This window comes from Hyaena hyaena, unplaced genomic scaffold (genome assembly GCF_003009895.1).
Source record: "Hyaena hyaena isolate Hyena2069 unplaced genomic scaffold, ASM300989v1 scaffold_589, whole genome shotgun sequence".
Classification (NCBI taxonomy): domain Eukaryota; kingdom Metazoa; phylum Chordata; class Mammalia; order Carnivora; family Hyaenidae; genus Hyaena; species Hyaena hyaena.
Genome location: NW_024081220.1, coordinates 424,116 through 450,149, shown reverse-complemented (window position 1 = coordinate 450,149; position 26,034 = coordinate 424,116). Strand labels below are relative to the sequence as shown.

At 56.2% G+C, this 26,034-nt stretch overlaps 1 protein-coding gene across 3 annotated transcripts; it reads left to right on the top strand.

The window, feature by feature from the left end:
- Nucleotides 1-1,262: 1,262 nt before the first annotated feature.
- LOC120248435 (junction plakoglobin) lies at nucleotides 1,263-25,860 on the top strand. Of its 3 annotated transcripts, none has more exons than XM_039256792.1 (15): nucleotides 1,263-1,400; nucleotides 11,970-12,179; nucleotides 13,841-14,100; nucleotides 14,316-14,554; nucleotides 15,325-15,526; nucleotides 16,798-16,942; nucleotides 17,064-17,167; nucleotides 18,556-18,894; nucleotides 20,093-20,248; nucleotides 20,475-20,594; nucleotides 23,035-23,185; nucleotides 23,297-23,418; nucleotides 24,283-24,322; nucleotides 24,567-24,732; nucleotides 25,021-25,860. In XM_039256792.1, the coding sequence occupies exons 2-14, from the start codon at nucleotides 11,975-11,977 to the stop codon at nucleotides 24,716-24,718; spliced, it is 2,235 nt and encodes a 744-aa protein (XP_039112723.1). In that variant the 5' UTR covers nucleotides 1,263-1,400; nucleotides 11,970-11,974; the 3' UTR covers nucleotides 24,719-24,732; nucleotides 25,021-25,860. The 3 variants fall into 3 exon arrangements, with proteins under 3 accessions (XP_039112723.1, XP_039112722.1, XP_039112724.1); XM_039256791.1 differs by having other exon boundaries at nucleotides 11,967-12,179; XM_039256793.1 differs by lacking the exon at nucleotides 1,263-1,400 and adding an exon at nucleotides 1,408-1,484 and having other exon boundaries at nucleotides 11,967-12,179.
- The last annotated feature ends 174 nt before the right edge of the window (nucleotides 25,861-26,034 follow it).

Below are 26,034 nucleotides of genomic sequence, written 5' to 3'. Positions count from 1 at the left end.
GTCCTAATTTATTTTTTTCAGAATTGTCATGAGAATTAAAAAACACCCATATAGGGGGACCTGGGTGACTCAGTCAGTTAGGCGACCAACTCTTGGTTTCGGCTCAGGTCATGATCTCATGGCTCATGGGTTGGAGCCCCGAGTCAGGCTCCTTGCTGTCAGGGTGAAGCCTGCTTGGTATTCTCTCTCCCTCTCTCTCTGCCTTCCTCCTGCTCACTCTTTCTCTAAAAATAAATAAACAGGCTTAAAAAAATTAAAACCCCATATCATTAGGGGTCAGTCAGTTAATCTTCCGACTTCGGCTCAGACTTTGGCTCGGGAAATGGTCTCACGGTTCCTGAGTTTGAGCCCCGCATCCAGCTCCCTGCTGTCAGCGAAGAGTCCGCTTCAGATCCTCTGTCCCCGCGTCTCTCTCTGCCCCTTCCCGGCTGGTTTTCTCTCTCTCTCCCTCTCAAAAATAAACTAACCCCACCCCCCCATATCCTTAAATTCTAACATTTAGCAGTCGTCCAAGTGATTTTGCAAACTTTAATTTTATTCCCCCCACCATGAGAGAGATCCAGCTAATGTACCCATTTTACAGATGAGGAGAAACAGGATGAAAGATTAAGTAACTTGACTGCAATCATATAGCTGCTAAGTGGCAGAACTGAAACCCAGGCCTTCTAATGCTAAATCTCATGAGCACTCCATATTTGGGGGAAAAAATCTCTACCCAGAAAAAAAGCCTATGAAACGCTATACAAATATGTTATTACCACTCTGTGGCAAGGGTGAATAAGCCCAAAGAAGCATCATGCCTGACGCTGAGTTGGCCTGTGAAGGCGTCTGTCCTTTCCCATGGCGCCTCCTGACTCACCTGTTGGACAGGTAGGGGGAGGGGGAGAGTAATGAGTCTCACCTGCTCAGAGCTAGGGTGGGGCAAGACACACCCCATCCTTCCCATTGGCTCTTTCCTCAGTCTTACTGACAATTCCTTATCCAATCAGGAGGAAGTAACCTTCTGTCTGCCAATAGGTGCGGAGTGAGGATGGAACCTCAAGTTGGAGGCCGTCCCCAGAGCCGACTAGCAGTCCCTGGGGCCAATGGCCAGCGGATAAACAGAGGCGGCGGTGGAAGGGGACTCGGCGCGAGGCTCCGCCCCTCGACGGGACAGTCGGGAGAGGCAGCCAGTGAACCCTCATCAGCGGGTGGGCGTTTCCCCTAGGGGCGGAGCTTCGAGGGGGCGAGAGGCGTGGCTTGGCTGTCAGGTCCCTTCGCCTTTTGTTCGGTTACTGAGTTGCTGCCTTGGCCAGAGTCCGGAGCAGCCGCCGCCCGAGCGCGCCGAGCTCAGTACGCTGCCCGCGCCGGCTCCCAGCCCGGCCCGACCCCTACCCAGCCCGGCCAGGCTCCACACGCAGGTGCGGACGATCGGGGCAGGGATCGCTGGGGCGAGGGAAGGGCGGCAAGCGGCCGAGAGGCCGATCCCCGCCGTCACGGGGCAGGTGAGGGCGCGAGCCGGGGAACGCCACCCTGCACCGGCGGCAGGGGGCGCGCTGGGGTCCTTGGGCGCGGCCACTTAGGGGGCGCGAGGTTCGGGCCAATTGCGCTGGGGGCTGCGTGAGCTGGAGATCTGAGAAGGGCGGGGAGGGATGAGCGCAGGTGGCTGTGGGGTCGCGCCTGACCTGGGGCCCTTGGAGCTCGCCCGACGCCGCGTCCCCGACTCTCGCCCCGACTCTGGCGAGGGAGACTTTGCCCTGCTCGTCCGCGTCCCGAGGCTCACTCTGTAGTCAGGAATGTACAGTTCGGGAAACTTGCTGCCGCTGGTGTCTTTGGGGCCACTCTCACCGCACCTCACGCGTCATCCTCGCTTTCCCTCCCTCTCTACTCCCCCAGGCCTGGGTGGGGCCCTATTGTCTGCGCCCGGCTTGCCCAACTGTGGGGGCTGAGCTCACATTTTCCCAGCTTCGCGGGCCCCACCTGCGGAGCAGGTGAGCACACGGAGTCCAGAGGCCCTGCCCTCCAGCTCCCGGGCCTCGTCGGTACTGTACCTGCGGCGCCTCCCTTCGCCCGGGTGGGTGGCGTGCTAGGGCTGCGCCGGCGGAGGTGGGATGGGATGACAGCGGGACTGGCGCGGGGCCCGGCTCCGCACCCAGCTGGTGTCTGGCACCCGTGGCTCTGACTGGGGTCTGGGCGCAGGGGTCGTGCATGGCTAGAAAATTCACTGGCCCAGTTTCCAGTAGCTGCTGCTTCCAGGGTGTCCATAGGGGACCGGGACTACTCGTCTTCTCTAACCTCTTATTGTCGGAAAAATCACCCCAAACAAACTTTCCAGGAGGAAGTATTCACGGCAGCTTTCTCTGCGGGTTTTCCTGCCTCCTCGCTCAAGGGCTTTCCCCCAGGGTTAGGGGGGCCGTCTCGGGGCAAGGCCCCCTCCCCCAGCTGACCAAGCTGAACCGGAGCCGGTGCCTGAGCTCTGACCCTGTCTTCCCTGCCCCCACATCCATCCTGTTTGCTGGGCCCCTGGGGCCCGAGAGGGCAGGAGTGGGGGGGGTGGGCCAAAGGGGAAGCAGCTTCTTCCTTCTCTTCCTGCCTCCGGGGACCACCACACCCCCTCGCTTGAGGCCTGCGTCGGTGGCTTTTTCCCCAGCTTTGCCCCCCTCCCCAGGAATGGGGGTGGGGCAGGGCAGGGCCAAATTGACGAGGGTGGGGGCAGCGATTGTTCTGGCCTTTTTTCCCCATCCCCCCGCGCGTTATATAGCTGGCTGGTTTTTGAGGCAGAAGAGTGTGGAGCTTGGGGTTTGGTTTCCATTTGGTTTCTGGATTTTGAAGGTGCATTCCTTCTGGAGGCTTTTGCAGTCAGTTCCCCAATCACCCCTTCCTGAGAGAGCTGCGTGGGGAAAAAGTGGGACAGGAGGAAGGCTTGCCAGGGAGGGGGTCAGGAGAGCAACATGAGCACCCGCCCTCGCCCCGGCTTCCTGAGAACCCCTTCCCTGGGCAGAGTTGGAGATCACCAGGCTTTCAGCACTGGTTTTTAAAAATCTAATAAAGTATGGTCTTTTTGTAGGGATTTGGACGGCAGCCTCATGGGGAACAGAGGGGAAATATAAAAAGCCAGGCTTTCCCTTGGTCCTGGGGTGAAGGGAGTATTGGGGGAAATCAGGGCTGCTTGGCCTAACTCGGGTGGAAAGACCTACCACCTCTTCGGTGTTTGTAGCTGGGGCAGTGGGGAGGGGTCAAAGCAGCCCCCGTAGAATGCCCTGGGTTAGGGGGAGGCTGAGGGAACCCTATTCTTCTGCTCCAGTGGGTTGTGTACTTCTGGGGAGCCACAGGGAGATGGAATTTGGGCAAAAAGACCTGTTTTCCCTCTTCTGTGGGCCAAAGTGGAGGAGGGGCAGGCATTGTAATTACATCGGTTAAATGATTAGTTTAGCTAATCTGGTTTGTGGCTGTGATGAAAAGATGTAACTGAGGAAGTATTGTTAGGGGTGCCTGGTGGAAACTGGCGATGCACTGGACGGGAGGTGGAGGGGGCAGAAGGTGGGACCCTATTAGTCATTTCTTGCTAGGTCAAGCCCTAGCTTGGGTGACAGGAGCCCTCTACCCAGTCCCAGCCCTGCCCCCACTCCAGCCCTCTGGAACCTCTCTTTGGGCTTCGAGACTGTGTGGAGGAAGGATTCCCTCCCCGGGGAGGTACTCATGAGGGGGTGGGGAGAGGATCCACCTGAGAATGAGATGGGGTGATTGTCCATGGAAGGGCTGTTCAGTGGGGAAGGTGTCACAGTAAGGCGATTCTGAGCACAGTGATTTGGGCGTGCACTGAGCTGGGTTTGAATCCCAGCTCTGTCACTCATTACCTGTGTGGTCTTGGTCAAGTCACTTCATCTCTCTGAGCCTCAGTGACCTCTGCAGAATGGGAATAATACCTACGATCCACTAAGTACTTGATGAATGGTGACTGAAAGAGTGAGGGAGGAATTTATAGATACCAAGAACTTTCATCAACTGTCCTCACTTTTTCTTCTTTTTTTTTTTTAAATATTTTTATTTATTTCTTGGAGAGAGAGAGAGAGACAGCGTGAGCAGGGGAGGGTCAGAGAGAGAGAGGGAGACACAGACTCTGAAACAGGCTCCAGGCTCTGAGCTGGCAGTCAGCACAGAGCCCGACGCGGGGCTCGAACCCACGAACCGCGAGATCATGACCTAAGCGAAAGTCGGACGCTTAACCGACTAAGCCACCCAGGCGCCCCAACTGTCCTCACTTCTTGACTATCCCTAGAGGCAGGTATCATTACCCCATTCATCAGATGAGGAAATTGAAACTCAGGGAAGTTAACTTGCCCAAGGTTGCACAGCGAGACCCAACAGGGTCAAGACTAGGCTTTGGGTCCTCTGGTTCCAAGCCCAGAGCCCATCCTGCTGTATCGCCCCACAAAACCCCAGGAATGAATCTGCGTCCACTCTTTGAGAGCCTACGCTTGGGAGTTTTGGAGAAGAGAATTCTGAATGACCCAGGAAGGTATGCGTGGGTGGTGAAGGTGGGGGCAGGTTGGTCAGGAAGGGGTGACTCATGTCCTAGCCTCCAGCCCTCCGAAACCTCCCTGGCTTGGGTGTTAGTTCCTGGTGCAGCGGTGTGTGTGGGGGGGTGCTATCTCCCCAAGGCCAGGGCAGTGGCCATGTATGGAGGAGGCTGGTGGGGGAGAGAAGAGGCAGGGGTCAAAATTGCCGCCTCCGGCTTGTGCTGGGCCAGACCCTGGGCTGTCCTGGGTTTTGTCCCTGTAGAGGAAGTGGGGCTTCCTGCTTTGCTGGGGGCTGGATCTGTGCCAAGATGGGGGCGGGTGGGGCTGGTCCCTGGAGAGTAGACAGAAATGAGAGTCAGATTTAGGACTGGGCCACTGTCCTGCCGGATTGTACCAGTCAGTGCTGCCAGGCTGCTCTGGGGCTGAGAGACTGGGGCGCCAGGAGGGCCTTTCTGGTGATGGTGGTGGGGTCAGCCAGAGCCTTGCGCCCTGAGAGAGGCGCTGGCGTCACTGTCCTCTCAGACCTACCTGGTTCCTGGCACCTGACATCAGGATGGGCCTGGGAAATGGAGCCTCCATCTGTGTGGGTACAGCCTGGGCTCTGATGTCATCGGCACCGGGCTTCTGGATCCCTTGAGAGAGGACCCTGGGCATGGGGATTATTGATCCTGGAGGAGACAAGGCTGAAGGCACTTGATGGGACAGAGGAGGAAAGAGAATGATCTCAGCCCCGGCTGATGCTCCAAAGGGGCTGCCAGGTTTGCAGTTTTCCGTCACTTCTGGGGACACAAGAGCAGTTGGGACTGATGCTCTTAGCGAAGAAATGGAGGCTAGACAGGAGGAAGGACTTCCTGTCTGTTAGAGATGAGATCTTGCGTTGCTGAGTGAGAGAAATCAGAATTGACTCTTCTCTGAGGAGGCTGAAGCAGGGTTCTGTCTGTGGGAGCTGGAGGGGGGCCCGTCCTGCCCAGGAGAGAGGGCAGGCAGGGGTCAGTACTCTGATGCCAGTCTGAGGTCTACAGGGGCCCCTGGGGAAACTCTGAGTCTTGTGTCTTTTGGGAGAAGAGAGTCCTGGCAGTGAGAGGGACAGGTATCCGTGAGCCGGCTGGCCCCGTGACTCCTGTGAAGAGAAAGAGAAGTGTGGCTGGGGCAGGTTACCCAGGTTTGTGTCCCTGCAAGTGACATTTTGAGGCCTCTCTCTTGGGATGTGGTTGAATCTGGTGGAGGTCTGGGGGCATGGACTGTCCCAATTTCTAGAAACTTCCTTGGCCAGTCCTGAAGAGAAAGCTCTTTGCTCAGCCTCCTGGCACCTCAACCTTTGGGGGACCTCAGGGCAGGAAGTTCAGCCCTCTGTGACCTGCAGAGTGGGGGTTGAACAGGTCTGCGTTCCTTCCCCACTGTGGGGACACTGGACTGAGTGGCAGGGACAGGGACAGGGTGAGTTGGGATGATGCTGGGCAATCAGTCTGCTGCTTATTTGGGAGTGACGGGGAGTTCGGTCCATGTGAATCCCCCTCCGTCTCGATCGACAAAGTAGTATCTGCGCATGATGAAAAACAAAGAGTTTAGAAAAGTTTACCAAAGAAGAAAAAAATCACCCATAATCCCACCACGAACATTTCTTTCCTTTCCCTTTTTCTTTGCATCCTCTCCTTTCTTAGCCTCAGTCTCGATGATCTCATGCTCTGACTACGATAACAAATCTTTAACCAAACCTTCTTCCGAATCCTAGTTTTCTCCAGCAGATGCAGAACAGGGAACTGATAGTTGGGTTTTCCCTGTGCTTCTTGGAGGGGGCTAGGCTGATCCCTGCAAAATGAAACCCTGGGGAATCACCCCCTAAGGAGAGGATACCAGCTGGGGTCAGGGCTGCCCAAGTCCCCACCCTAGGGGCACTTGTGTGCCAGGCAGTCCCTGGCACAGGTCCACCCTTTGCTGTTTCCTGAGGCTGGGTGCCGTGTTTTTCCTTTCCCAGGAGCCCCGGTTTGGGGTCATCCACTGGTTTGGGTTTTTGTCCACAGAGGGTCCCCAGCAGGGACTGGAGCTCCAGCTGGAGCCCTCTCTTCCAGGGGGAGCCCGGAGGTTCCCAGGGTCAAGCCACCTGGCCCCGCATTTCCCTCTCCTCCAGGTCCCCTTCATTTTCCCACCCTGGTTTGTTTGCTTTGGGAAGGAGCCCAGAAGGAAGAAAACAAACGGCAGCTGGGACGGCCTGACCTGAGCCTCCTCCACCCCCAGCCAGTCCTGGGCAGCAGCCTGGGCCAGCCTCCAGACCGGAAGAGAGGGTTTTCCTCCGGAAGCATCCAGGAGGATGGGCTCCTCTGTCTTGTCCTGGCCCCCCGGGGGGCCCTAGCCATATGTGGCTCCCGTTTCAGTCTCTGCCAGCTTGGAAAGGCCATCCTGAAAGGAGAGACCTCACTGTCTGCTATGGAACCTCTAGTCTATGGGGGGTTTCCTCCTGGGGCCCCCAATCTGAGGGAAGAGGCCTAGTTGAGAAGTCTTAGCCCGACGAGGGAGACAGGGCTCGCAAGGGAAGCAGTCATATCTGTCTGTCCTTTTCTTAGGGTCTGTTTCTGTGTGCCTGGGACGGCTGGCCAAGGCTCTGCCAGAGTCAGAGACTGTGGGGAAGGGTGGGGGCTGGTGACCCTGCTCAGCCCAGCCTCTCTCCTGGGACTGCTATGTGGGGAATGTCCAGGCCTCACTGGCTTGACCGCCCCTGGCTACAGGAAGCAGCACATGTGACTGGGGAGAGGGGAGAGGGCAGAGCCATGTCTCCACCTGGCCTCCCCTCCCAGACCGGATATAACTCCTCCTGCCCAGCCCCCCACTCCCACCCCGGGACTCTGGCTGGACTCTGGCTTAGGGCCCGGAGACAGATCCCCTCCCTGGGTCCTGAGTCCCAAACTGCAGGCCCAACTCTTCTTGCCTCCTCCTCTGCCGTTTCTTTGCTTTGCTAATAGAAGGAGGCCTTGACCATCAACAGAGGGCTTCCACAGTCATGGCTATGCTAGATCCACAATCCACACATGGTCTGAAGAAAGGAGAGGGTTGACCATCTCTACTTTGCAGATGAGGAATATGAGGCTTAAGGAAATCAGGTGACTTGCCCACGGGCACACGGCCAGTGAGCGGTGGGGCTGGATGGGTCCCCCTCCCTAACTCCTATGCTCTCCTGTCTTGCCCACAGCCCCCTTCCTCTGGCACCGTCTGAGCCCGTGATCAGAGTCTGCACAGGATGCTGGCCACTGGCCCAAGAAGCTGCTGGAGGGCTCTGCCTGCACTTCTGGCTCTCACGCAGTATGTCTAAGCCTGCTTCCTGCACGCTTCTTGGGCGGCCATTGCTGTCCTTGTTTCCAGGTGTTTTACTGACACTTGGCGTCCTGCAGCCCAGCTGTGCCCATCACTGATGGCGGTGCTGATGGTGGCCGGGGCCCGAGGTTGCTCTGGCGACAGTTTTGTGTTTTTTAATTTTTTAAAAAGATTTTTAAAAGGAGGTTCTTCCTTTTTTGTTTTTTTTTTAATGTTTACTTATTTTTGAGAAGTGAGAGTGCAGGCAGGGAAGGGGCAGAGAGAAAGGGAGACTGAGGATGCAAAGAGGGCTCTGCGCTGACAGCACAGAGCCCGGTACGGGGCTTGAAGACATGAGCTGTGAGATCATGACCTGAGCCAGAGTCAGATGCTCAACCGACTGAGCCCCCCTGGCCACCCCTAAAAGATTTTATTTGTAAGCAGTCTCTGCACTCTAAGTGGGGCTCGAACTGGCAACTCTGACATCAAGAGTTGCATGCTCCACTGACTGAGCCAGCCAGGTGCCCCGATGGCAGTTTTTAATTTTTATTTCTTTTATCATTTATTTATTTTTTGAGAGACAGAGTGTGAGCGGGGGAGGGGCAGAGAGCGAGGGAGACACAGAATCCGAGGCAGGCTCCAGGCTCTGAGCTGTCTGCACAGAGCCCAGCGCGGGGCTCGAACTCACGAACCGTGAGATTGTGCCAATGCCAGTTATTTTGAATGTCAGGGCTGGACCACACTCTGTCAGGACCATGTTGGACTTTGAGTGCCTCCTGCCAGCCTGCCGGGTTGGCTGTGCTAGGGAGGAAGCAGGAATGAAGAGCAGGGTATGGGCAAAGCTTGCTTGAAGATTCCTACCCAGTGTAGACCAGTTGAAGGAGGCTCCTTTTGCACTCCCCATCCAGGGCCCAGGCTTCTTTTCTTTTCCCTTGTCCTGTCCCCCACCCTGTGACCTCTGAGCCAGTTTCTCTGCCTCCTGTGTGGCCAACAGTAGAGCATACTGCTCAACAAAGGCCTCCCTTGAAACTCAGAAAACTGCCCCGTGTCTGTGTTTGGCTCTGCCCAGCGCTGGCCTGAGTGTGTGGGCAGGGCTGTGTCTGTCTCACCAGCTTCCACCCTGGCCCTGTCCAGGGGCATTGTGGCGGGTCTCACTCCAGGTCCTGGGCGAGACCAGGCTGGGTGTGGCCCCCTCCACCCTGGGAACTGCCAAAGCAGCACTTTTGTTTCTCATGAGAGAATTCCTCCGCTTCTCCTGGCAGGAGGAGAAAGGTGGGGCGGGTTGACCATCCTGCCTGCGGTCTGATTTCTAGCCTTCCTCTTGTGGAGCGTGTCTGCTCTGACCTGCGTCCCCGATTCTCACCTTGCCCACCCTCTCAGCTTCCTCATTTGTCGTGGGGAGCGGGGTTCCTTATTCCCAGAAGCTTAGACATCAACGTTCCTCCGTTCCTCCGAGATCAGCCGGGCCACCCTTTCTGTAGACAAAGCACAGAGGGAAGGTAGTTGCCTAAGGACACCTGTAAGTGTGGGACCAGGCCTGGGGCCAGGGTCTGGAACTCCCGAATTCACAGCCATTGTCCTGCCTTCAACTATAAGCACCCTTAGTCTCACCAGCATCTCTGTCCCCTGGCAAGGGGCTCAGCTTTACCCAGGCCCCAGCCACGCCGTCTCTCCTTGACTGCGGGATGTCCCTCATTCCCCAGGTCCCTTGTTAGGAGCCAGGGGAGTGGCCCTGTGTAGTGGGCTGGTGTGCAGTGAGGCAGGTCTGCATTTGAGCCGGGCACTGCCATTTTCTCAGTGTTGGTGCCTTAGTCTTCTCAGCTGGAAACGGGGAATAATAAAATGCCTGCCCAGTGGCTTGAGGCAAGCATGAGACTCCTTTGATAGTAAAAGCAGCTCAGTGTCCCCACCCCCGTGGATCCTTTAACCTCTGTGGGCCACCCCTCTGACCCCAAGCAGCTGCCCAGCCCTCAGCTTCTCTTGGCTCCAAGCCTGAGCTGGGAGGGGTGGTGAGGGGCCTGCTGGCAAAACGCTTCTCCTGTGGCCAGCCTTGATCTTGGTGGTCCCTGTGGATATGGGGCTGGTGGGGAAAGGGTGCTTAATTCCTGAGGTTCAGGGCGAGGCCTGTGCACCCCTGCCTGGGCCCAAAGCCGCAGAGGTAGGCGGCCGTCTCTGCTGGAGAGGGGCTCTCCCTGGCTCGGATCTTACTGATCAGGGCTGAAGATGTTCAGTTTGTCCTGAGCAGATCCAACTGAGGCTCAGTGCCCAGATGTCTGCTCATCTGCCCCCGCAGGGTGGCATTTACAGGGTTAATGCAGCTGCCTATCCTGGTACAGTTTTACCTTCCTTCTGCAGAGCTTGGATGTCCCAGGCCTCCTCCCTGGAGGTTTCTCCTCTCTGGTGGCTGCTTGGTGACAAGCCTGCTTCTCCAAACTTCTCTATTCTTTCCCTCTCCCACCCCGGAAGGCAGGAGGCAGGAGTGCTGGGTATGGCGGGGGTGGGGGAGGGGGCTCCTCCTGAAATAGCCACACTTGGCCGGGGCCTGGGAAGCAGCTGGGTGCATCTGGTGGCACAGAGCCCGCTGTCTGGTGTTCTGGGCCTGCTTCTGTTTGTCAGCTCGAAACTCTGAGTCACTTGGGGTGAAGGGAGGAGAGGAAGGCGGCGGCTGGGAGCTGAGCCGGCTCCTGCCTCTGCCTGTACCAGGTGCGCTGTGCTCACAGGCAGGGAAGGAGCCCGGGTCTCCATAGAAGGCATCCTGAAGGATCAGTCAGCCTCTTCTTGGAGGGTAGCGCTGGGGGGACGTATCCCTGGTGATCCTTGTTCCTGGGGCGGGAGGAGCCAGGCTGAACCAGCTGAACCACTTTGGCCTCACCCGGCCCCCCCATCACGACGGGGCCACGGGTTTGAGGTGCTGAGTACTGTCCACCATCATGGGTGGACCGGCCTGTAGCCTGCTTGCTGTCTGAGGCCACACTGTGTGTGCAGAGGCCACAGACCTAGGGGTCTCTCAGGTCTGTTCCTGGGCCCAGCCCTGCCGTTTCTCCACTGTGCCACCTCGCCCGGGGAGCCTCAGTTTCCCTGTCTGTAAATGGGGCAGGGGCAGAGCATACACTTCACAACCTGCTTGTGGGGCTGGTGGCATTAGTGAAAGCTTTGGCACAAGGCGGGCCCTCACTGGAGCCCACCTTGCCTTGCCTTTCCTCCCGAATCCGCTCCCCAGACAGGGGAAGCCAAGTAGACCCAGTGGGACTTCGCCACCCTAGTACAGAGTAGGGCCCAGCAATTCAGTAGCCTCAGGGGCCCCCAGGTTCCTGCAGAGAGCAGGAGGGGTGTCTGAAAGGCAGTGACCCCTCCTGAGGCCTGCCCCACCCCTCATCTCCAGCCTGGGTTCTAGGAGGACCAGAAATGGGGAAACACCCCTATGGGAGAGGAAACGCTGATACACGGCCATGGATCCAACACGGAGCACCTACTACGTGCCAGGCGCCAGGCTGGGTGCTTTACCAATCTGGCCTGTACCAACAGAGTGCGAGGGGGGTTGCTGTTACCCCATTTTGCAAACGAGGGCTGGACTCTGCGGAGAGGTGGATTGGCCCAGTAGTATGGGGCTGCTATGTGAACTGGTTGGCGGGGCACAGAATTCTGGAAAAGCCTTGCAGGAACTGGGGTGCTGGCGAGACAGAGGTCTTAGGGCTTGGGCCTCTGGGGTCCCTTAGGATCCTGCTCCATCTTCAGGAAAGATCCTGAGATCCTGGAGTCTCCAACGGAGCCTTGGACTGCTCCCAGCAGCCTCTGGGGCTCTCTCGAGAAACCTGTCTGACTGCTTTTCCGCCCCACCCCGCTTCCTGTCCAGTGCTGCGGGAGTAGCTGCCTCGCCACCGACTTTCCCAGGGAGCCCCAGTGTGTGGGGGTGGGTCTGCGGGGCCCCAGAAGCTGCTGGAGGCCCTGAGCGCCTCCTGCTCTGGGAACATTGGGCAGGGACGGCAAGGTGAGTGAGCCCAGGGCTGGGGTGTGACATCTGCCTTTACTGCCCTGCTCCCCCTGGGGTTCCCTCCACCCTGGGCTGGAGGTCAGAGATCGAAGCCTAGGACTCACACTTGGGTATCCCGCTGGGGGCTGGGCCAGATGATGGGATGCCTCGCTGGAGCCAGCTGATTTCCTGCCCCGCCTTTGTGTCCCCAGCAGCCACCATGGAGGTGATGAACCTGATCGAACAGCCCATCAAGGTGACCGAGTGGCAACAGACATACACCTATGACTCCGGCATCCACTCGGGTGCCAACACCTGCGTGCCCTCGGTCAGTAGCAAGGGCATCATGGAGGAGGATGAGGCCTGCGGGCGCCAGTACACGCTCAAGAAGACCACCACCTACACTCAGGTGCCCCAGAGCCAAGGTCAGGATCCCTGGGGACTATTTCATGGAAATGGTTACATTGAAATATTTTGGCAGAAAACCGGCCTGGACGCTGGAGGGAAGTCAGGGCCAAAGGAAGCAGACTTTAGGGGGCTCCCGTCTGAAGGAGGAGGCACCGCTGCTTCAGGGTACCCCCATCTGAGAGGGAGGCAGATTCCTCTTCCTTGAACTTCAGGTTACAGAGGGGGAAGCATAGACTCTAACCGCCAGTCTGAAGGCGTTGGCCTTGCCCTCAGTGAACTTAGTGTATAATGAGGAGGCATCACTGTTGCCCTCGGGGGCCCCTGGATTATAGGGGAAGGTGGTGCTTTGGCTCCAGGAGCCTCAAGTTTAATGAGGAGACCGGGGTACTGGTGGGGGTAGGAGAAGACTACAGATAGGCTGAGGCCAGGTGGTGGGGCGACAGCCTGGCTCCTGGCTCTGGGCTCTGGGGCTGGGGAGTGGGGATGCCGCACCAGCCAGGGCGCTGGGCTCACAGGGGACGAGGAGTATCTGGGCCCTCGGACTGCTGTCTGCCCGTGTCCCTGGGGCCCTGAACGATGAGCAGGGTGAGCTGCAGGAGCTGGGAAAAGTAGAGGGTGGGCTGTGCAAGGTGGAGCTCAGCCCCTGCCCCTCGGGGTCTCCTCCCTGACAGCAGGCTTGGCAGGGGTGCCCAGGCACTGTGTTGGCAGCCACCAAATACAGCACCTAGGTGGGAAAGCTCTGTGGTGTCTCCCTCCCTACTAATTGCAGGGTGGAGCCTCCGCCTCTCTCCACCCCCCAGGGCACTGGGGCACTTGCCAGGGCAGGGCTGCCCAGGAAGCGTGGGCACCTATCTGTGGGACTCCTGGACCCACCCAGCGGTGGATGGAACCTGCAGTCTGAGCTGAGAACCCACCTCCTGCTTTCTGAAGCCCACATTCCCGACTTTGCCTCTGATCTTCTGTGTGATACTGGCTGGCCCTCTGGGCCTCTCTTTGCTAGCCTGTGTAATGGGAGAGCTGCCTCTTTTGGAGAGGATGAGGATATAATTAGAGTCATGGGATTTCAGACTTGAAAGGAGACTTGGGCTGTCTCATGCTACCCTGACCCGATTGTTAAGGGAGGGACCTAGGGTTGGGGTTTGGGCTCTGGAGGCAGGCTGTCTGAGTTCACACCCCAGCTTGGACTCCTATAAGTGCTCCGTGCCTCAGTTTCCCTGTCTGTAAAGTGGAGATAATAATAGTACTTATCTTGTAGGGTTGTTGTGGGATTAAGTGAGAAAATATAAGAAAAGCATTTAATTCACAGCTAAGCGCATAGTAAATACTCCAAAACATGGTAGCTATTCCTATGAATAGTAACATTCACTCATAGTTTTGTAGTGTTAGTTGCACTACATCCTTTCTTTGCAGAGCAGTTTACAACTATTATCTCATTTAATTACCATAAGAATTCCCTGTGAGGGACAGAATGGCAGCCCATTTTACAGATGATGTAACTGAGGCGATGGTGACCTCCCCCCTGGTTAGAGGTAGGACTGAGAGTGGTGTCCCGGGCTTTGGTTGGGGGCGGGGAGCCAGCCCAGAGAACCTAGGTGGGCTGCCCATGAGGCCTGCCCTGCTCCCCAGTGTCCCCCCCAAACCACCTTCTGCAGCTCAGTCCCTACCCTTTGGCCCCCAGGTGACCTGGAGTACCAGATGTCCACGACGGCCAGAGCCAAGCGGGTGCGAGAGGCCATGTGTCCTGGCGTGACAGGTGAAGACAGCTCACTGCTGCTGGCCACCCAGGTGGAGGGGCAGACCACCAACCTGCAGCGGCTGGCCGAGCCGTCCCAGCTGCTCAAGTCAGCCATCGTGCATCTCATCAACTACCAGGACGACGCTGAGCTGGCCACCCGGGCCCTGCCCGAACTCACCAAACTGCTCAACGATGAGGACCCGGTCTGTGAGGGGCGCGGCCAGGGAGGGGGCAGGGCAGAGAGGGGAGGGGTCAGGCATCTGCAGGGGACGGCCCTACCTGGGGCCTCGTCAGTGGGGAGAGACTGACCGGGGTCCCTCTGAGCTTCGTGGAGGGGTCGCCTGGCTCCTCCATCTCCCCGGGGCAGCCAGCCCAGCCCATCTGCTCACTTGGTCCCATCCTTCCTTCTGCCCCTCAGGTGGTAGTGACCAAGGCAGCCATGATTGTGAACCAGCTGTCCAAGAAAGAGGCGTCGCGGCGGGCGCTGATGGGCTCGCCCCAGCTGGTGGCAGCTGTGGTGCGTACCATGCAGAACACCAGTGACCTGGACACGGCCCGCTGTACCACGAGCATCCTGCATAACCTCTCCCACCACCGCGAGGGGCTCCTTGCCATCTTCAAGTCAGGTGGCATCCCTGCCCTGGTCCGCATGCTCAGGTAACTGCCCCTACTTGCTGTGGGATACTACGGCTTCCCCTGCTCCCTTCCCTGGGCTTCCATACAACATTTATTGAGGCCCTACTATGTGCCAGGTGCAGAACCATGCCCAGTCCCAGTGCTCAGCTACTCACAGCCCGGCAGGGGAGGCAGGCACGTGACTAGCACGTTAGTTAGGAGGATACACATAGGCTAGGGCAGAGGTCTGTCTGGATTGATCAGAGCTGCGAGGAGCTGTGCACTTGAACAGCAGGGTGTTGACGGGTGCGTGGGGTTCAGACTGTGTGGATGAAGGGAAGACGATTCCAGGTAGAAGGAACAACATGTACAAAGTCCCTTGCCACCTTTATCTTTCCCAGCCTTGCAATGTTGACTGGCCTTTTCCCTTATCTCCATCCTGGGCTGTGAATTCCTTGAGGTTGGAGATTCTCTGACTCCCCCCCCCCCCCGCCCCCTTGTGGGGTTCTCTAGTACGCGGCCTCCCCTATGGTAGTTACTTAGTAGAGACAGATGTCCAGGAGACCTACTATGTGCCAGTGCTGGGCTAGGAGCCCAGAAGCAGGAGGAGCCGTGGCCTCCCAGTGGGGAGGGGGTTGGTGCTGTGTGCTCCATGCATAAGAGTGGGGCTGGGCTCAAGGGACAACGAGACATTAGTAAAGCGCTGTTTCCACAAGGGTGTTGGTATGCAAGGCTTCCTGGGGGAGGTTAGCTTGCATTTATGCCAGGCCCTTGGGACCCGACTCCCATTCACCCGCTGCCCGCCGTTCCAGCTCCCCCGTGGAGTCGGTCCTGTTCTACGCCATCACCACGCTGCATAACCTGCTACTCTACCAGGAGGGCGCCAAGATGGCGGTGCGCCTGGCAGATGGGCTGCAGAAGATGGTGCCCCTGCTTAACAAGAACAACCCCAAGTTCCTGGCCATCACCACCGACTGCCTGCAGCTCCTGGCCTACGGCAACCAGGAGAGCAAGGTGGGCTGCCCCCCGCCCCCGGCCCAGCCCCGCAGCCTTCCGGCACATCGCCCTCTGTCCAGCTCCAGCCTCCGGCCACTGCCCCCTCACCAGTTTTAGGTTAAATACATGAGTACAGTACATTTCCCTATGTAACTGAAATACTTTGAGGATTAGGAAAAGGAAAGGAAAAAAAAGGCACCATCCTCAACACAACCACTGATGTCTCCACATGCTTCCTGCGGTGCTCTCCCGTGGGCACGTTTGTACGTGGTTGTAGTCATGGCACATGTACAACTTTGCATCTGTTTCCTACGTCTGGTTTTCTGTTTGTTTTTGCTGTATCATCCTCAAAACCATCCTCTGTAGGGGCAAATAGCATTTCGTTAAGTGGAGGACGGAGACTTTCTGAGGGAGGGCATTTAGATTGCTCTCAATTTTCCACCTTTATAAGCAGTGCTGTCATGAACATCTTTGGGCACACAGCTCTTCCCAAGAAGTAGAACAGTTTTTCATCAGTGGGGCTAAGGATTTTTAATGTTTCTGAGCTTTGACCCAGACTGCCAGATCGCAATCCAGAAGGATTGTACTCTTTTTTTTTTTTTTTTAATATTTTTTATTTATTTCTAGGAGAGAGAGAGAGAGAGAGACAGAGACAGCGTGAGCAGGGGAGGGTCAGAGAGAGAGGGAGTCACAGACTGAAACAGGCTGACTGCCAGCTCAGAGCCCGATGCGGGGCTCGAACCCACGAACCGCGAGATCATGACCTAAGCGAAAGTCAGACGCTCAACCGACTAAGCCACCCAGGCGCCCCAGGATTGTACTCTTTACAATGTCGCTGTCGGTGCTATAAATTCATACTGTTTCACCTCATCCTTGTCAGCATTGTATATTATCCTTTTTTCAAAGTTTTGGCTTTAAAAAAAATTTTTTTTAATGTTTTATTTATTTCTGAGAGAGAGAGAGGCAGCGTGAGCAGGGGAGGGTCAGAGAGAGAGGGAGACACAGAACCCGAAGCAGGCTCCAGGCTCTGAGCGAGCTGTCAGCACAGAGCCCGACGCGGGGCTCAAACCCATGAACCGTAAGATCATGACCTGAGCCGAAGTCAGACGCTCAACCTTCTGAGCCACCCAGGCACCCCACAAAGTTTTGGCTTTTTTAGTAGTCACAAAAGCTATTCAGGTTTTAGCTGAAGCTCAGTAATGACAGCTCTGCCACTCCCAATCCTTTCCTTGTTCCTTGTCGTATTTCCTGTCTGTCTCACACTTATTCTCCACTGTTCCCCGCCTCAGCTCATCATCCTGGCCAATGGAGGACCCCAGGCCCTAGTGCAGATCATGCGCAACTACAGTTATGAGAAGCTGCTCTGGACCACGAGCCGTGTGCTCAAGGTGCTGTCTGTGTGTCCCAGCAATAAGCCTGCCATTGTGGAGGCTGGTGAGTATGGCCATGGGATGTGGCCCATGTGGCCGAGAGGGGCAGGGTGGAGGCCTGGGCCAGCAGCCAGGCTTGGCTGGCTGTGCTCCCCATGGCTGATGCCCCCTGTCCCGTGCCCCAGGTGGGATGCAGGCCCTGGGCAAACACCTGACAAGCAACAGCCCCCGCCTCGTACAGAATTGCCTCTGGACCCTGCGCAATCTCTCGGACGTGGCCACCAAACAGGTGAGGGGGGCATTCGGGCCTGGGGCCCCCTCTTCAGCCACCTTGTCCTCCCCTCTTGCCACATGCAGGCTCCTGTCTGGGACTCTGACCTCAGGAGCCGTGGGAGGCCTAAGGCCTCTCAATCTTCCCCTGCTGTGGCCAAGGCTGGAAATACACTGCAGACCCTCATCCCTTTAGCTTAAGCTTCTAATCAGTTAAAGATTCAGGAAGGAGCGGTGCCTGGGTGGCTCAGTCGGTTAAGCGTCCAAGTTCAGCTCAGGTCATGATCTCGCCGTTTTTGAGTTCAAGCCTTGCATCGGGCTCTGTGCTGACAGCTCGGAGCCTGGAGCCTGCTTTGGATTGTGTCTCCTCTCTGCCCCTCCCCTGTCACACTCTGTCTCTCTCTCTCTGTTTCTTCACCTCTCTCTCTCAAAAATGAATAAACATTAAAAACAAGTTAAAAAAAAAAGATTCAGGAAGGAGAAGAGATGAAGGCACTGATGTTCCTAAGCCGCAGGTTCCCAGGTGGCACCAGGGTAATGGTTTTGATCTAGAGCCGGCGGCGAGGCCCAATAACACAGCAAGAGACAGCTTGGGGCCTCTGGTGGCTAAAAACACAACTTAAAGAAAACTGCAGCTTTAGGACAAGACTCCTGGTCTCCCTTTCCAACCTGACTACCGTTCCTAAGAGGCTCCCACCCCCCATCAACAGGCTGTTCACTCAGCCCTGACCACGTGCCGGACCCTGCTTGGCACTCGTGGACATTGGCTCGCTCATCCCTTTCAACAACTGGAGGTGGCATGTGGGACCCGGCTGGTTAGGTGAAGAAACGGAGGCCCAGGGAGTCTATGCATTGGCCCTTGCACCCAGCTAGTAAATTGGCAGAGATGAGATTTGAACCCAGAACTGTCATCCCAGAGCCTGGGGGCCGTCTGTTCACAAGGAGAAGTGCGGCTTCTGGGTCAGGGATGTTTCCTGAAAGTGGATTTGGTCTGGGGAACCACTGAGGGGGCAGCAGTGAAGGCCCAGAGAGACAAGAAGCAGGGAAAACAGGTCAGCTGGGCCACCAAGGCATGTAGCCTCCTCTGCAGTTTCCTCCTGGCCCTGCCTGGCTTTGAGGATGCAGAGAGGGGCAGGAGGGGTTGGAGCGAAGAGCACAAACTTGGAGTCAGGCCGACGTTTGGAGCTGGCCCCCTGGCTGTGGGTCTGTGCACAAGCCCATCAACCATCCTGATAGTACCACCTTCCCATGGGGAGTCACAGAATCACAGGGATGAAGATTCCAGGCGCACATGCAGGGCCCATCGGCCATCAGCTAGGTGGGCTTCAGACTCTGTGCGACCATCTTGCTCCCCTCGGACATATTTGGGGGACCCTCAGTCTCTGCCACCTCCCCGACACCCTGCAGGAGGGCCTGGAGAGCGTGCTGAAGATCCTGGTAAACCAGCTGAGCGTGGATGACGTCAACGTCCTCACCTGTGCCACAGGCACTCTGTCCAACCTGACATGCAACAACAGCAAGAACAAGACGCTGGTGACCCAGAACAGCGGCGTGGAGGCTCTCATCCACGCCATCCTGCGTGCTGGCGACAAGGACGACATCACGGAGCCTGCTGTCTGTGCCCTGCGCCACCTCACCAGCCGCCACCCGGAGGCTGAGATGGCCCAGAACTCCGTGCGCCTCAACTACGGCATCCCGGCCATTGTCAAGCTGCTCAACCAGCCCAACCAGTGGCCGCTGGTCAAGGTACCTGCTGTGGCCACTGTGGGGGGCTAGCCGAGGGGAAGGGGCTCTCTGCCGTCAGGGGTAGTCTCAGTACAGGCAAAGCTGCTGTAACAGAGAGGCCCTGAGTCCGTAGGCCGGGGTGGGCTCCAGATGCTGCATTTCTAACGGGCTCCCAGGCACTGCAGCTGGTCCGCGGGACACGTCGCTTCGGCTTGCGCTTTGGAACTTGATCACGTTGCCACATCTAGATACACAGAAGCTGGCAAAGCGTCATATGTCCGAAGGCCTTGCGTCCTGCTAAAATTCAGAAGGGATACTAGAAAGACAAAAACCAGAAAGGGTTCTGGGGAACACTTAGGGCCATAGGGATTAAAGGCGCAAAGAGCCTTCTCTGCAGGATGCTGCCTGGGTAGAGGAGGGCCAGCTGGAAGGGACTCCCACTGGCGAAATTTTAGACAGTTTTGACAGTACAGATAAGAATGACTCTAAGTAGTTACACGCTGAATTTTAAAAATCCACAATGAGAAAAAAAGAGGTAGCCCCTCCTGGGGGTTGGTCTCTGCTGCAAGCCAGAGGTGGGGGAGGGTCTGACTTAGCAGTTAAGTGGCAGAGTGACCTTGACAAGTCATCTACCTTGTGGTCACATCCCCATCTCTCATGATTTTCATCTCTGCTCTCCTGGCTGCTTGTTTCGAGAGTCAGATGAGATGATAACTTGCTTTGTAAGACCCCGAGGGACTCTGGGAGGCGCACCTGGCCCTTGGGAGACGGGGACCCTGGGGAGGAGGCTTTTTCCCAAAGCGGCCTCACCGGGGACTGATCACAGTGTGAGCATCACTAAAGCAGGAAGCTTGGGGGTCAACCACGGCCAGGACTTCCTGATAATCAGGGTTTGGGAATTACCAGGAAAGTAAATAAGACCCTGGTATCTCAGGGAGAAGGGGTGCTGAGAGAAGGGACAAGGGGGGGGTCAGGGCATGGGTCTGGTAGAATGTTCCGGAATGGGGTTTCATTTTTAGCAGGGGCTGTTAGAGTTACCGATCCTATGGAGTAAGGGACGTGGGCTGGGAGTGCTCTCATGGTCTGGAGGTCTTCCAGTGTGTCTTTGTCTGCCTGGTGGACAGAAAGATGACAAGGGAAGGAGGAGAGGGTGCTGGGAAATCGGGATTCTCCAGATGCCCAAGAAGTGTCCCTGACCGTGGTCCTTTGTGCTTGGCAGGCAACCATCGGCCTGATCAGGAACCTGGCGCTGTGTCCAGCCAACCACGCCCCTCTGCAGGAGGCGGCCGTCATTCCCCGCCTGGTTCAGCTGCTGGTCAAGGCTCACCAGGACGCCCAGCGCCACGTGGCTGCGGGCACGCAGCAGCCGTACACGGTCAGTGAGCTGGCGCCACCTGCGACCGCCCTCCCCAGGGGTCAGCGTCCTTTTTGTGAATGTGCGTGCGCGTGTGTGTGGATGGGGAGGCAAGTCGTAGTGGAGGTGCACTCCGAGGACCGGTGAGGTCTGTCCGATTGTCGCGGGGCAGGGGGCAGGGGCGCGGGGCGTGCGGCCGTGTCCGAGGGTCATCGGTTGCCACGTCCCAACGCCACCTCTCGTGCAGGATGGCGTGAGGATGGAGGAGATTGTGGAGGGCTGCACCGGAGCCCTGCACATCCTCGCCCGGGATCCCATGAACCGCATGGAGATCTTCCGACTCAACACCATCCCCCTGTTTGTGCAGGTGAGTCTGGGACAGGTGGACGGGAGAGGACCCTCCAATCCCTGCTCACCCCCACCGCTGGAAGGGGAAGCTTGGCGGCCTGTGGGGGCCAGGTATCAAGAGGTCTTTGGAGGGGCTGGGAGAAAAGGGGCCCACCACGAGTGACCGCTTAGCGAATCCCTGCATAGGAGTGGCTTTCCAAGCTCAAAAGCAAGGGAAGAGATCACAGGTGGGAAAAGTAGCTTAAGATACAACCACGTAACCATTACAGTCATCTATGTCAGAAACAGCCTCAAAAGCATTAAAAAGTCAACAGCAGGGGCGCCTGGGTGGCTCCGTCAGTTAAACATCTGACTCAGTTTCAGCTCAGGTCATGATCTCACAGTTTGAGTTCAAGCTCAGTGCAGAGCCTGCTTGAGATTCTCTCTCTCTCTCTCTCTCTCTCTCTCTCTCTCTCTCTCCCTCTCCCTGCCTCCCCCTCTCCCTTTCCCTCTATCTCCCCCACTTGCGCGCGCACACACACACACACACACACACACACACATTCTCTCTGTCTCTGTCTCTCTTTCTCTCAATCTGTATCTTTCTGACTCACGCGCGTGCACCCATGCACACACACTCTTTCTCTCTCTCTCTCAAAATAATTAAAAAAAAGTTTCTCTCTGTCAGCCCCTCTCCCCCACTCATACTCTTTTTCAAAATAAGATAATAAAATAAATAAAATAAAATAAAAAATAAAAAATCAACAGTAAATTGGGAAAATGTTTGCAGGTATTACAATAGACAAGAGTCTAATATGCTTCATATAAAAGAACTCACTAATACTAGACCCCAGGGGTTAGATGGGCAGAGGCAGAAGCAATTCCCAGGTGGCTCATAAACAAACAGTGCTCAACCCCAGGAGTTTAAAAAAGTGAAGCTCACATTCCCAGTGAGATCCTATTTTCCACTATCAAATTGGCAAAGGAAAAAACAACAACAACAACAACAACAACAACAAAAAATGGGTGCCCTGTACTGGCGAAGACGTGATGAAAGAGGCAGTCCCATATCCTGCCAGTGAGGAGAGAAGATGGTAAAACGTCTCCTGAAGGCAGTTCTGCAACCTATGTAGAGAGCCTTGAAAATATTCATAGCCTTTGACTACAAGTCTGGGACTTTTCTCCTTATGAAATAATTTTTAATAATTTAAAATGTGGCAGAAATGTATACCTATGGCCAACAATCGCAACGTCACTTATAAGAAATGGAAACAAAATGAATGTCCAATGATGAGGGAATGGTTAAAAAAAGAATGGCCCATTATATCCTATGGCCATATATAATGATGTTAATGAATTTTTTGCTTTTGAAATTTTTTCCCGTTATTTATTTTAAAATGTTTGTTTATTTTTGAGAGAGAGAGAGAGAGAGACAGAGCATGAGTAGGGGAGGGGCAGAGAGAGGGAGACAGAATCCAAAGCAGGCTCCAAGATGTGAATTGTCAGCACAGATCCCAACACGGGGACTCAAAGCCGTGAACTGTGAGATCATGACCTGAGCTGAAGCTGGATGCTTAACTGACTGAGCCACCCAGGTGCCCCAAGGAATTTTTCCCTTTAGAGTTCAGAGTAAGGGATTGGTACCATTGTGACCTCCTATTGTGATCACTGAGGGTTTTGTTTGTTTGTTTGTTTTCATTATTGTTTTGCTTTTTAGCATTCTCTTTTTCTCTTACCAGTATGAACTCATAGATTTCTAGGAAATGTTTTTTAATAATGTAGGAAAATGCCTTATGCTACAATGTTAGGTAAAAAAACCAACCAACCAACCACCCAACCAACCAACCAACCAACCACCCAACCAACCAACCAAACAGGAATCAAACTATCAAAATATATGCTTTGCGGGGGGGGGGGGGGGCCTGGCTGGTTCTGTTGGTGGGGCATGAGATTCTTGATCTTGGGGTTGTGAGTTCGAGTACCACGCTGGGTGTAGAGATTACTTTAAAACAAAATCTTAGCGGCGCCTGGATGGCCCAGTTGGTTAAGCATCCAACTTTGGCTCAGGTCATGATCTCATGGCTTGTGAGTTTGAGCCCTGCACTGTGCTGACAGCTCAGAGCCTGAAGCCTGCTTCAGATTCTGTGTGTGTCTCTCTCTCTGCCCCTAACCCACTAACACTCTGTCTCTCAAAAATAAATAAGCATTTAAAAAACATTTTTTAAAATTATGGATAAAAAGCAGGACTGTGGTAAAAATCTGATGGAAATAGGCCAGCGTATTAACAGAGGCTGTGTGTGGGTGGGGAATTATGGCTGGTTTTCTTTTCTGTCTCTTTATACTTTTCTTAGACTTTACACTGTCTAGTATGAGCTTGTGTTAAATCCAGAAAAGGGAGGCAGAGATGGACAGGGAGGGGAGGCGGGCTGCCCCCCTCTGCCTGCCTTACCCCTTCCCCACCCTGCACGCGCTCTCCCCAGCTCCTGTACTCATCGGTGGACAACATCCAGCGTGTGGCTGCGGGGGTGCTGTGTGAGCTGGCCCAGGACAAGGAGGCGGCTGATGCCATTGATGCCGAGGGGGCCTCGTCCCCACTCATGGAGCTACTGCACTCTCGCAATGAGGGCACAGGTGCGGGGCTGTGCTGTGGGCAAGGGGGTAACAGAGGAGGGCTGAGTGTTGGTCCTCTAGCCGGAGTGGAGGCAGGCACCTGAACTGGTCTTTCCTTTCCTCTCTGCCCAGCCACCTATGCTGCTGCTGTCCTGTTCCGCATCTCCGAGGACAAGAACCCAGATTACCGTAAGCGTGTGTCTGTGGAGCTCACCAACTCCCTCTTCAAGCATGACCCAGCTGCCTGGGAGGCCGTGAGTATCCTGGGTGGGCCTGCAATGTATGGTTCTGCAAGTTGCACACTGCACAAGGACAGCACTTTTAAGGGGGCTCCTACCATACTGTCAACTTCATAGATTTTTGTTTTGTAATTGTTTCTTTAAGTTTCTTATTTTTTATTTTTAAAGTTAATTTTTGAGAGAGAGAGGGAGAGCATGCGCATGTGCACCCCAAGTGGGAGAGGGGCAGAGGGAGAGGGAGGGAGAGAATCTTAAGCAGGTTCCATCCATGCTCAGTGCAGAGTCCCATGCAGGGCTCGATCTCACCACCATGAGATCATGACCTGAGCTGAAATCAAGAGTTCGACGCTTAACCAACTGAGCCAGCCAAGCGCCCTGATTTTTATTTTTTAATTGGATCACTGATGACAGTTTCTAGCAGGTGGAAGTGGTAGGCTGAACTATCTTTCTGATTTTGACCTGCCAGAATGGTCATTGTATTTTGTCCACGCTATGTATTATAAGTATTTGAGGCAGGGAACCTTTTTCTAACTGGCACGAAGGTGCCCTGTAGGCTAGAGGCTGCCCCGATCCTGGGTGGGGCACTCCTGGTACTCGCTCTCAGGTCCACTTGTCCACCCCCAGCCCCCAGGGCTGCTCTGTTTCTGTGGGTGCCCCCAAGCATGAACAGTGGGACCTTCCATGCTCAGGAGGTGGTGACTGCGGGGAGGGGCCCATGGGGACACTGCATAACCCCATTTCATCCTCTGTTCCTTCAAGAGGTCTTTGTTTTTCCCCGGCCCCCATTCTAGAACCCTCTCCAGCTGCCCACCCCTAGCCCAGAGCCTACATTTTCCACCCTTCTCCCTTCCCCCAATGTTTCTCTGTCTCTCTCCATAGGCCCAGAGCATGATCCCCATCAACGAACCCTACGCGGATGGTAAGTGTGTGCAGAGTTCCTCAGCGACCCCCAGGAGCCCGGGGCGCGGGGTGTCTGTGGGTGTGAGTGAAGGAGAGGCACGTGTCTCCAGTGGCAGACACCGTATAGCGTCCACGGATATCCCCTGGGGGCCCCCTGATGTGGGAGTTTAAGGAAGGGGTCAGGCCCCCTGCTGATGAATTGAGGGCTGTCCAGCCGGGTGGTCTACAGACCTTAGAAGGTCCCCCTCACTTCTCTTCCCCAGATATGGATGCCACCTACCGCCCCATGTACTCAAGTGACGTGCCCCTGGACCCTCTGGACATGCACATGGACATGGACGGGGACTATCCCATCGACACCTACAGCGACGGCCTCAGGCCCCCCTACCCCGCCGCGGACCACATGCTGGCCTAGCCGGCTCCTTTCCAGTACGGCGCCCTCCCTCGTGTCTGCGGGCTGTGGAGACATGCTTCCCCCCACCAGAACCCCCTCTCATGTTTCCTTTGAAATTCTGGCTCTTTCTGGGGGGAGGAATGAGTGTGGGTCCTTTGCTGTCGAGCACCTGCCAAGGAAGGTGTCTTCGGCCTGCCTCACTCTGTTATCTTGCGGGGGTAGGAGCCCTGCCCCTCTGTGGGTAGTGGGGGGGTGACGTGGGGGGGCAAGCTCCTGGGGGACACAGGCCTGCCCTGACCCCCCTGTGTCTGCCTCACCCCCAGGTGCGCTTCCTCATCTGAGAGGCTCTCCGTGCAGGCGATGGGGCGAGACGGAAAAGTGCCTGAGCCCAGGGGAGCAGGGCTGCGACTTCTCGCCGAACCCCACGCCTCCAGAGGTCCTCTGCAGGGTCTTTCTTGGGATGGTGATCTGCTCCTGCTTTTCTGTCCTGGGCCGTGGGTCCAGGGCCCGACACCCCCTCCCCACCTCTGTGGCCCCGGCACTAAAGCTTTAGACACAATCACCTGCTCTCTTCTCCGACCTGGCCATCACCCCCAACCCCCCACTCCCGCCCCCAGCCCGGGCGGCTTGACTCCAGCAACCCGGGCCCCACAGAGCTTTGGTTCCTAACCTGGGCCTGATTTTCTCACCAGACTCCAGTCGAGCGACTGTTCTGAGTCCCTGGGGTGTCCAGGACCCAGGTTCAAGGCCCCAAATCACAGAATCCAAAGCTTGTCTTGAAAAGTTCAGGGACCGACAAGGAGATGGGATGGAGACGCGGAGAGTGAGTCCCCCACTCCAGGACACTGCCTGCTCCTCTCTCCAGGACACCCGACCGGATCTGGCCCCTTCCTGGGAGCTCGGGGGACAGCTCCCTGGCACCCCGGCCCACCCACTCCACCGCCCTAGCTGACTCCTGAGAAGTGCTCTTGACTGACCCCTCTGGTGTGCGGTGAGGGGCTTTCTCTTCCCCTTCCTGTTTCGAACCCACCAGCACCCCCTGCACGTGGGTGTGGAGGGCTGCGGGAGGTCTCAGCGGAGAGTTTTATTATTATCGCTTTATGTTTTTGGTTATTGGTTTTTTTGTATAGACCAAAGCAAAGGAAATAAAACTAACACAGAGATCCAGGTGAGGCTGTGCGGGGCGAGGGTGGGATGGGGAGTTGGGGGCTCCCTCAGCAGCCCCACGCCTCCTTAGCTGGGTCCCACGTGCACTCATGACCACCTCGTGTGTGGGAAAGACACAGGGAGGGGAGCCAGGGAGAGAGGCGCACTTGCGGATCTGGAGTAGATTTGAT